The sequence below is a fragment of the Hippoglossus stenolepis genome, chromosome 5 (assembly GCF_022539355.2).
Source record: "Hippoglossus stenolepis isolate QCI-W04-F060 chromosome 5, HSTE1.2, whole genome shotgun sequence".
NCBI classification, from domain to species: Eukaryota; Metazoa; Chordata; class Actinopteri; order Pleuronectiformes; family Pleuronectidae; genus Hippoglossus; species Hippoglossus stenolepis.
Window position 1 is genome coordinate 4,630,930 of NC_061487.1, and position 11,798 is coordinate 4,642,727.

At 41.4% G+C, this 11,798-nt stretch overlaps 1 protein-coding gene across 1 annotated transcript; it reads right to left on the reverse strand.

Moving 5' to 3' along the window:
• Nucleotides 1–435: 435 nt before the first annotated feature.
• Nucleotides 436–3,075, reverse strand: LOC124851872. Its single transcript, XM_047339876.1, has 4 exons — nt 2,776–3,075; nt 2,430–2,670; nt 1,579–1,716; nt 436–986 (listed from the first exon to the last, which is right to left on the reverse strand). Exons 1-4 carry the CDS (start codon nt 2,952–2,954, stop codon nt 717–719), a joined length of 828 nt encoding a protein of 275 aa, XP_047195832.1. The 5' UTR covers nt 2,955–3,075; the 3' UTR covers nt 436–716.
• Between the last annotated feature and the right edge of the window lie 8,723 nt (nt 3,076–11,798).

Here is an 11,798-nt window from a genome sequence, read left to right on the forward strand (position 1 = left end):
GAATGGGTGAATGTAAAACTGTACTGTAAAGAGCTTTGAGTGGTCATCAAGACTAGAAAAGCGCTATATAAATTATTACAATTAAAGGTGTTAACAGAGCTTTTAGAGTTGAGGGCCAACGATGTGCTGTGAACAAAAACACATGATCTCCTCAGCAGAAGTATGCTCTACTCAGACTCCCACCCCTTGCCTGAATGTTCCCAAGATTTCAGTGTTGTTGTGAATGCGTCTGGAGAATCTCCTGCTGCGTTCTTCATATGTGAAAGGGAAAACTTAGGAGAAACTCTGGACCCCATTCTGGAGATCATGTCTAAAACCTGCTTGTGATGCCGGTAAACAATCTTTATGGAGTGGAGAGACATCGATTGGAGAGACAAATTCATTTAAAACTTCAAACATCATAGCTTTTTTTAAAAAGGAAACAGAGCAGGTAGATTGAGTTTGCAGGTTGTTTATTCCATCCGTCTATAAAGCACACATGCAGATGAGATACAATTTTTCCATATTCATCTTGATATGCAAATGACATGTGACAGCATCGGAGTACTTTGTTCGTATTACAATAAAAAGACAGGAATGGTTTCAAAGCTCCACAACTGGCCAGATGTGTGTGTGTGTGTGTGTGTGTGTGTGTGTGTGTGTGTGTGTGTGTGTGTGTGTGTGTGTGTGTGTGTGTGTGCGTGTGTGTGTGTGCGTGAGAGAGTGACCTTCCTCTGTTAGACCTCTTTCAGCAGAAGGCCATAAGGACGGATGGCCCTCTCTACCATCTCCTGCTCTTCTGCTTCTGATGTTCCCTTTGGGATGGGGACCAGCCAGTAGAGGTCGTTATTGTACTTCTTTCTGTACTCAGGGTTGATTCGATTCTGCAGAACCACTTTGTACGTCTTGCCATTCTTGCTGGAGGTGAACGTTTTGGCGTAGCGGTTCGCCTCACTTATGTCCGGTGTGGAGTAAATCCCCCTGCCATAGACCTGCCCTGGTCCTGGCTGTTAAATAGAAGTATGAATTAGAATTTATTAACATTCATGGAATTTGTACAATAACATTTATAACAATAATTCTAACAATTACAACAATGATTGTATTGCAGTAGCATCATTGAAATACAGTGTGTCATTCTCTAAGCAACGTTGACAGTAATCACATCATGGTCTTTTTCTTCTTGCTCTCTGGCCTTCAATGTTATGGTTTGCATTGAGTTTTTAGCTTTCAAATTATATTTGTTACTCTTAAACAAAAAAGGTAAATAAAGAGAGGAGATCATTTTACAATTTGTGGTTTGAAATCTGTCATCAGAGGGAGGCTTCAGTCAGGACATGTTGAAATTAAATGTAAAACTCAAAAGCAGTGTGTATGTCTTTTAAACTTAATTTGCTCTGAGCATGAATTTCAATTTGCCTCCTATTAAACTGAGTTAAGGCAGAAATATCAGAGCTGGTTTGATTTACTGGACATTTAAATCAAAAGTTCCATATGCTGAAATGTAAAGTGTACTCATTCATGCAGTTACTGGGATACATAATGTGAATGTGTGATTCTACAGCATTCGAACTGATAACAATGGATATGTAATCAAACCTCGTAGTGATCTCCGATGATGCCACCGGCACCTTTCTTTGACGTCCCGTGGTAAGACACAGGCCACTCCCCTGGGCTTGACTGGGTGCCACGGTACGTGGTTCCCAGCCAGGTATTTCCACAATACTTGTCCAGCACCTGTGACAAAGTGTTGACATCACATGCTTTGGATGGTTTCTGATGAAGCAGAGACATTTGTTGCCTCTGTGTCTCTCTGTTTGCTTTGTGTTTTTGTGAGCAGGATTACAAAAAAAGTGAAGGACAGATTTGCACCAAACTTGTTGGAGGATTGGGACATTGGGCCACAGAAGAACAAATTCAATCACTTTCCTTAAAGGAGACAGTTTGGTAGTTTTGGTTTCCACCCATCACTTTTCTCTTCCCCATTTCTCTCCTCTCACCCCAACCCCCACGAGACTGGTTCTGCTTGAGGTTTTTCTTTCAGTTAATGAGGGAGTTTTTTCTCTCTACAGTTGCCAAAGGAAATGTTGGGTTTCTCTGTAATTTTTAAGGTCCCAAACTTACAATGTAAAGTGCCTGGAGATAATGTTCTGTATGTTGTGATTTGCCGCCATACAAATAAAATTGAATCAAATAAATCCACTGAGCACCCCTCGCTCTGCAGCAGACATCCAGAGATTAGCAGGTGAACATAGCGGAGGCTTTTAGCAGCTGAAGAGTTATGAAGAATTCTTCTCTCCAATAGATTTGTTATATTATTGATTATTTCTATGTATTGTTGCTCTTTAGCAGCAGGGACGTTTAAATGGTATTTTATGTAGAGCAGTTTCACAAAAAAACTGGAAGGACGTTCTGAAATTACAAGTCAACCAAAACAAAGACATACCCACCTTGAGTCCAAATCGGTACCAACCGCATGGACGCTCGTACTTCTCTCCACCTCTCCAATAGGTCTCAGTCTCAGTCAGCTTGGTGAAATCATAGTTATACTGTGGGGCAAAGAATTCTTCCTCATCCATAATGAGATTCTTCTTGATATCAACAACCTTCTCGTCCAGTGCGGGAGAGGCAGCTCCACCTCTGCTTTCCAGGATGGACTTGATGTGGTAGAAGCAGGATCTTGACACTTGGCTGTAGTGGGAAGGAAAGAGCTGTACATTAGAAAAATGCATTCACTAACTTCACAGAATAAAATCTGATCACATGATTTAGGGTAAGAAAAGCTCCACTAATTACCAGTGTTCATCTCCATCAATGACAGTAGGGATGAGAAGCTTGATGGACAGATTCTGCCGTGGTCCCACATGAAGATTCGTTCTGGACAAACCAGCTGGTGATGCTTGTTCCTGGACCGACGACACGTTGCCAGTGCAGAGTGCTCCCAGAGCCTCCAGTGCAATGCTTCTATCAACCATGTTTACAGTGAGCTCTCGTCCTACAGAAGTAATGAAGCGTCTTTTCTGGAAGGAAACTGAGGGTTCTGAACTCCTGTCCTCTGGCTGCGTGGAATAAGGAAACCCAGTGATCTGAACGAGGACCTAGAGCTCATATTTATATGCAAACACTTTGTGATAAACACAGGTCCGGATTTGGGTGTGGCAAAGATGAAAAGTTAAGAACCTGTTTTTCTTTTCACAGTAACAGGAACAGTGTGATGAAATCTTCCAGAGAAATGGGGACAGACACAAACTGGTTCATACACATATTATGAGGACAGTGGATTAGTCATCTGCTTTAAGCATTAAATAAAATGGGGCTAAAACTTTTCACTGTTGGGCTACAAGTGCATATTTATCATGTAGTAAATACATGTAGTACATAAAAAGCGAAGTATTATCAATAATGTCATATCAGATCCGTCTGGAATTTTACATTCATGCATTAGACGAAATTGAAAATTGTCCAAAAAAAGCTAGATTTTATTTGTTACATTTTGAAATGACAAACTATATCAAACTGTTGGCTGGCAATAGCATGTTGATAGTTATTGGAATAGAAATATACAATAAGAGGTCACTTTGTTTTTAATGAGTGGTAGAAATAGTTAAAGGTTCTGGTATTTTCTCTCTTGCTTCATACTTGTCTGGAAGCACAGACACTTACTGACAGTGGAGTTCTCCAAGGAAGAATCTTTGGCTTTACTCTTTTTTAAGATACAAGCCCACACACCAACATTAACCAACAACACAGTGTTCTGCAGACGATAAAAAGACCACAAATGTATTTGTCTTCCCAAGTGTTCTTATAACTCAAAACTAAATAAAAAGGGAAGTTTGGTGCTGCTTGATTGGATTTAAGGGAACTGTTGGGCCTTGGTGGACGACTGTGCCCTACTGAGTGCCATTCTAGTTCTGAAGTGCAAGCGACTGTTTTTCTACAAGCAACTATGTTATACTCGTATTTCTACTTTCTAATTTAAGAAAACAATTGTAGTCGTTTTAAACGGCCGGTTTCAGTTGCATTATGAGAGAGCTCAGAAACTGTCAATTATCAGGTTTCAATGTTGGTGGACAGCACAGAGACAGGAACATCAGTATACAGTAGTGACAAGAACAACATTTATTCAAACATTAATAAGAGCAGCGAGACAGAGACGATGAAAAGTACAGTCAGGTGCAGAAAAACATCAGCATCCTCTGAATATTTTCATAATTTAAAACATAATACTCAGAATTCAGTAAAGATTTCACTGATTCAAAACTCTTCGTTGTCTTAACTGGATCATCATCAGAGTTTCTGGAGACAGAAACCTGTTGAGTCCAGTTTACTGCAGAGGCCAGCAGGTCCACGTGTTCAGGAGGATGTGGATCAGAAGGAGAGGTTGATGAGCGGAGCGTTGTTCTCCTTCTTGTCTTCTGGACTCCACCTGATGAGCGGAGAGCTCAGGTCGATCAGCTGCTTTAACGAAACAACACATTATTTGTTATGCTTTTTGAAAACACATCTTAAAATTTACTTTTTAATCATGAATTTTGTATTCATCTCCTCTAAATAAAACAGAATAAAATCTGATCTCATGATTTAGGGTAAGAAAAGCTCCACTAATTACGAGTTTTCATCTCCATCAATGACAGTAGGGATGAGAAGCTTGATGGACAGATTCTGCCGTGGTCCCACTTGAAGGTTCTCTCTGGACAAACCAGCTGGTGATGTTTGTTTCTGGACAGACGTCACGTTGCCAGTGCAGAGTGCTCCCAGAGCCTCCAGTGCAATGCTTCTATCAACCATGTTTACAGTGAGCTCTCGTCCTACAGAAGTAATGAAGCGTCTTTTCTGGAAGGAAACTGAGGGTTCTGAGCTCCTGTCCTCTGGCTGCGTGGAATAAGGAAACCCAGTGATCTGAACGAGGACCTGGAGCTCATATTTATATGCAAACACTTTGTGATAAACACAGGTCCGGATTTCGGTGTGGCAAAGAAAAAAGTTTAGAAACTGTTTTTCTTCACACAGTTACAGGAAGAGTGTGATGAAATCTTCCTGAGAAATGGGGACAGACACAAACGTGTTCATACACATTATGAGGGCAATGGATTAGTCATCTGCTTTAAGCATTAAATAAAATGGGGCTAAAACTTTTCACTGTTGGGCTACAAGTGCATATTTATCATGTAGTAAATACATGTAGTAAATTAAAAAGCTCAGTATTATCAATGATGTCATATTAGATCCGTCAGGAATTTTACATTCATGCATTAGACGAAATTGAAAATTGTCCAAAAAAAGCTAGATTTAATTGTTACATATCACCAACTGTTGGCTGGCAATAGCATGCTTTTTGAAAACACATCTTAAAATTAACTTTTTAATCATGAATTTTTACTTCACCTCCTCTAAATAAAACAAATTCTTTAAAGAGCATGTTTTGTGCACGGGGGAGCTATACAATGTGAAGTGTTCATCCCTTATTTACTCTAAAAACATAAGCACTGTGGTCTGGCAGTCAGAGATTCCTTCACTTGCCACACTAATAAAAACACATTTGTTGTTATGTAACAAATTTGAAGCAACATCAGCCTCTATCAATTCATTCACTAATGGATTGAAATAACTTGAAGGATTATCACCAGTTTTAAAAATGGTCTTAAAATTCATTTAAAACATCTTCTCTAAACAATCACCAACATGTACATAAACATGATTTTGCTTGGGTTGTGGAAATAGCTGTGACACAACATTGACATATAGTTGGTCTCTACCTTCTCCTGAAGGAAATATTTGACTCTTCAGCTGCTAAATGCTCCACTTTGAGTAAAGAGATGACAGTGGCTTTTTTCTGAGGAAACGGATGAGTGCTGCAGCCGAAAACGACACAGAGAGCGGTGAGACTGAACCATAACAGTTAAGGTTGTGGCTTGGACGAAACAACGAACTGAAAATTACATGGCCGTTTTCAGACATGAACTCTGGATAATGCCTGGGCCCAGTTGTCCAGATTTTGCACTTTGCTTTTCACATGTGAAGAACGCAGCAGGAGATTGTGCGGGTCGGACGCGTTCACAACAGGAAAACATTCAGAATATTTAGGTGCTAATTGGTGTATGGGTAGAAAGCACGTGTTTTGGTTTACAGCACATAAACAGCGGCATCTGCCCTCATGACCAGAGTTCTTGGATCTCATTGTCTTTGCAAGTTGGCATTTTCTCCTACATGTACGGCTCCTCTTCTTCATCCAGAGGTATTAGTATTCTTTTTATCCTTTTGGACATTTAGCATAACTTCACACATTATTGCTGTGAAAGTGTTGCAACATATTGTCTGTGGATATAAGCAGGCATGTGGCGTTACCTGAGTTGTGGTGCAGGTCTTGCCATTGGTCCGGACCAAGTCGGGGGTGTTGTTTAGGTCGATGAGCAGTTTCTCTTGAGGCTGCAGAGTTGGAGCTGGAAGATCCAACAGGAGAATCTGTAGAGAGAACAGAGGGTGATGAGGATCTGTGAGGTAATGTTGAAAAATTCAGCTGACTGGGCACAAATAAAGAGGAAAAAAAAAATACATCTCTTAACTCTGGACTGAACATGGGAAAGTTCAATGAAAAATTTATTTCAGAAAATGTATTCATAAATAAGTGAAGAGACAAGACACATTGTCCTGATCAGATTCAAGTTTAGTGTCACGAACATTTTTTTACTCAGAACCAACACCTGAGATGAGACCAAGTCTGACAGGGCTTACAGACTAGAAAGAGACAAACCTGACACTTTGAGAAGTCTCACTGACAGACTTCACACATCATCAGGATCAAAAGCTGGAACAAGACGAGGCCACAAAATGTGGAGACCAAAAAGCTGTGACCAACAAGATCAAATCCTCTAATGAGTTTACAAACTGCAACAAGACGAAAAGCTGCACCAAGACGGGATACCTGTTACATTCTGGTCTCTGTACAAAGAGTCTGTACTTAGATTATATCCCTGTTTCCTTTTTCCATTCACTACAAAGTTTACACCGTTATGTTAATTCTGGCATGCCACCCTATTCATTAAACCCTGGTGGTCTCACTAGTTTTCACTTATCCCACTAAGTTATAAAAGCAACAACATTAACAGAAATAAAACATATTAAAATATTAATATTAAAAATATTAATATTAAATAATAACTTTAATTGATTAAAGTTACCTCGGTGCACCACCCTTCAAAGGAAGGGAAAAGATAGCCAAATTATTGATTAAGTCTCATAAAAGTTGTGATGGAAATTCATCTTGAGATTTGAAATAATGAAATTCTCAGACTGGAGTTGCCTTTGAGTCTTTATAATAGTAAGCTCTGCAGAGGTTACACAACAAGCACGGGTGCTCAAAATGGAACTGGTCGCAAGTTCACAAAAGCCAGAACTTATACAAAGAGGCGTTTCATAAAACATAATATGAAAAAAGACATGAAAGACATGAGATCATCTGTGTCTGTCCGTCCGCTGTAGCAGTTGGAAGAAAAACATCACCAAATAAGGGCATGCACCCTGTTTATCAAGGTCATAGCAGTGAGACACCACCAAATAAGGGTTCCATCCTGTCAGGTAGACAGTATCACACCAGTTAGACACCTGGTCAGGGGGATTTCCAATACCTTAGACACTGGTCAGTTGAATTTTCCACTACACTGCCCCCTTTGATCATCAATAAAAATATGATCACGAACGAAATATAATCAAGAAACATCATAATCAACATCATAATCATAGAAGAATATCAACGAGTCTTCAACCCACGCACTTTGCGTACGTACAGGGTCACATCCACCATGGAGAGGTTCTAGAACATCGATGCATGGCAGTGAGGTGCAATAGGTAGCTGCTGCTGTTTTGTGGAAAGAAAAAAGTTATTTTCCTGTAATTGAGCAAGCATTTAAAATGAAAATGGAAGGAAATCAGGTCAAACAACATCATCATCTCATTAACCATTATCAAAATTTAACATACTGTATTGATTGGCAAAAGTAATTCATATTAAAATATAATAAAACGTTAAATGTCAACATACAGTATATCTAAGGTTGAAAATATGCAGTAAAAACTTTTTTAATTCTTGCTAGGAAGTAAAAATTGATTAAGTATGTACAAACTTCATAAAGTAACTCACATCAACCTTAAAAATTCACAGAGCTTCAAATTAAAGCATCATAAAATATGAAGTTGAAAGGATAATTGAAGTAGCTGTTTTTGTCTAGTGAAATCACTAAGAAACACATAAGCAAGCTGGGGGGAGAAAATAACATAAAAAACCTAAAATTGAGTATCGTCATCAGAATCAGAATCAGAATCAGAATTCTTTTTATTGCCAAGTATATTTACACATACAGGAAATTGCCTTGGTGTGGTTGGTGCCTTTGGACATAAAAACAACAATCGGACATAAAACAACAATATATACAGAAAAAACAATAGGTTATGTTATGGGCACGTGCGGTGCTAAGGTGCAGTGATTGGTTCCAGGATAGTGCCAATAATATATAAGTTATAAGTTATGTGCGGGGGGGCAGAGTCAGTGTGATGCAGGGGGCTTGTTTGTGAACCATCTGTGCTGTCAGTGTCCAGGTAGGGAGGGATGGGGAATAAGTTACGGATCAAGGGGACCTGAATCACTACTCTTGTGTCTAGTCAAATTTGCATGTGCTGGATGGTTCTGAGAGGACACCGTAGGAAAAGAGGAGTTCGTTAGATCATCAGAGACTTTTACAGGAGTGCGTCTAGACAGAATAATGTGCAAAATAATAATAGAGGAGATCATGAGTAACACGTATAGCGAGCCTCTCAGGCCACACAACCCTGGATGTGTGGCACTCTCGGTGCTTCTCAACCTGTGGAAGTATCAGTGTGTGTGCTTTGAGTTGAAGGCGTCAGCTGGTCAGATGGAGCTGGTACTCATTTGCAGTGGCTGGCGTGGATCCAGGTGGCTCTTTCAGCAACTTTCACTGCTGTGTGGGTTGTGAGCAGTACCTGGTAGGGCCCTTGCCACCTGTTTCCTGATGTCTGAAAGAGAAGAAGTCAGGTTAGAGCAATAGGACAACATATCATGATCACACAAGTCTGTGGATGGAAACGGAGAAGACGGAGGATCCACACCAATGTGGGGTTCGTTTTCTCATCCTCATGTACATCAGCACCAGAGGCAGGACTTTTGTCGATGCAAGACCTGTGCCTTCACAGCACTTTGCAAGTTTAGTTTTGAGTGTGCCGTTCTCTCATTCCACAGTTCCACCACTGGCTGGATGATATGCACAGTGTGTTCGCACATCCATAGTTAGATGAGAACCGAGTTGTTTGACAGCTTCGTTTAGGAAGTGTCTGCCGTTGTCTCTGGAAATTCTGCTAGGAATTCCCCATCGTGGAATAATGTCTCTTAACAATGCAAAATGGCAGACAGAAGATCTGTGATGAGACCGTGGTGTGCTATCTTTTTACCAGAAGATGTGAGGAAGTTTCTGTGTTGCCAAAGGGCGCCAAAATCATGAGTTACACCGAACGCATATCTGGAGTCAGTGTAGACTGTGAGTGTTTTACCAGTAGCCAATTTGCATGCTTCCGTGAGTGCGATGAGCTCTGCTGCCTGTGCTGAGAGGTGATGAGGGAGAGAACTCGAGAGGAGAACTTCGTTATCTGAACAAACAGAAAAACCAACACAGTTAGTACCAGAGACAGGGTCACGTGAGGCGGACCCATCGACATACAGAATCAAGTCAGAGTTAGAAAGAGGTTTGTCAGAGAGGTCAGGTCGTGGGGAACACTGGACTTGAAGTTCAGCCACACAGTTGTGTTCTTCCCCGTCATCCGGAAGCGGAAGAAGTGTGGCTGGGTTCAAAGTTGAACAGCGTTTCACTGTGATGTTGGGCATGTCAAGAAGAACAGTGTGATACCTCAACCAGCGAGCAGCAGAGAGATGTGAGGTCTTCTGTTCTGTAAGAATGAGAGACACAGTATGAGGAACAAGGAGTGTCAAGTCAGAGTAACCTACTATGTCTCGTGAGGCAAGGACGGCTTTTTTCACAGGCGGCGACTGCACGCAAACAACGTGGAAGGCCAGCTGCCACCGGATCAAATTCGGCGGAGAAGTAGGCGACAGGGCGATATTTGTCACCATGAGACTGAAGGAAGACGGAAGTCATGCAGCGGTCTCTCTCATCCACAGCCTGAACAAAAGGTTTGTCAGGGTTAGGGAGAGCAAGAGTGGGAGATTGCTGCAGCGTCTTCTTCAGTGTGACAAATGCCTCGTCTGCCTCTGGAGTCCAAACCACACGTTCGTGAGGAGTGAGTGATTTGCCATGGTACAGAGCACCTAAGGGGCTTCAAGAAGAGGAAAGTCAGGAATGAACGTTCTACGATGAATGACATGAGTTGTTTCTTCGTCAAGGGTTTAGGTATGTTAACAATAGCTTCTGATCTCTTATCAGACAGGGATTTGCCATCTTTGGTGACGACATGACCCAGAAACGTGACAGTTTGTTGAACAAACTAGTTTGCTGAGGCTGACTTTATGGCCCTCATGAGCCAGATGTCTCAGCAAAGCGATCGTATCTGTTTCACATTGCTCCTGTGTGGGACTGGCAACTAGTAGATCATCAACATACTGCAAGAGAACTGAACCCGGAGTGAGGATGAGGGGTTCAAGACTGTTCCTGAGAGCCTGATTGTATAATGATGGAGATTCACAGTAGCCTTGACATAGGCATGTGAAAATGTAGGCCTTGGTTTCAAAATTAAAAGCTAACCAGTACTGGCTGTCCCTGTGGACAGGAACACTAAAAAAAAGCGTTGGATAAGTCTACAAAAACCACGCTGCATTAGACGGAATTTGGGAAAGCAGCATTTATGGGTCGGGAACAATATGCGATCGAGCAATTACAGCATCATTCACAGCCTTCAGATCCTGCACAAACCGCCACTCAGTAGGTTGACCTTTGTCTCTGATCTTCTTAACTGGGAACAGTGGAGTGCAGACCGCTGAATCAGGGCAGGGGACAATTACACCAGCCTGCAAAAATGATTCAAAAACAGGACGTATCCCCTCCACTGCATTCTGTCTGAGTGGATATTGTTGTTTACATGGCCTATAATCAGATTTTGGAGTGATTTTGACTGGATCACAGTTTCTGATGAGGCCCACATCCTATTTGTCCTTTGCCCACAGTGTTTCAGGCAGATCTGAAAGTAAAGCAGAAACATCAGAGGGGCTGGACAACATTGCATAAGAATGAAGGTGATTTTCAGTCACAACAAATGAGCGTGTGGCTGGAGAACAGAAGGTTGGAGACATTTTTAGATCAAATGCACTCAGACTGGGTGAATACATTACGTCAGGCGTGGTTGTGGGTTGCCAATCAACGGCAGCCTGGCATGATCTGACAAATGGGCCTAAGTCTTGCCACTGGTCATCATGGGACTTGGAGAGCGAGATGTGAGGGCTGGAATTCGAGACGCGAAACAGTGCCATCTGATGGTCAGTGAGTGAGACGGAAGCTGCACTTCTGGAACCAGACCAAAAAATATTGGACACTTTTCAGAGAATCATCAGGAAAAGGCAAAAACAGAGATTCATAAACGTGACATAAAAAGGGGTGACGAGAGAGTGTGACGTGGAGAGCAGATCAGTGGAGGCATTTTTAGGAAGTTGCCACTGATATACAAACAGCTGCTCATGTGTGGTCTGTGACATTGTGAAGAAGAATTGTGCATAACCGTCACTCCATCAGGGGAGGATACTAAATTGAAGCCTAACACAATCATCAAATCTCTTTCTAATAGATTAATTTGGCAACAGGGAGACA

Excerpts from the sequence above, each read along its gene's own strand:
- LOC124851872 (XM_047339876.1), bottom strand. The coding sequence starts at position 2,954 with ATGGTTGATAGAAGCATTGCACTGGAGGCTCTGGGAGCACTCTGCACT. Across the intron at positions 1,717-2,429 it reads GGTACCGATTTGGACTCAAG|GTGCTGGACAAGTATTGTGG; the intron begins GTGGGTATGTCT and ends ACTTTGTCACAG. Across the intron at positions 987-1,578 it reads TCATCGGAGATCACTACGAG|CCAGGACCAGGGCAGGTCTA; the intron begins GTTTGATTACAT and ends TCTATTTAACAG.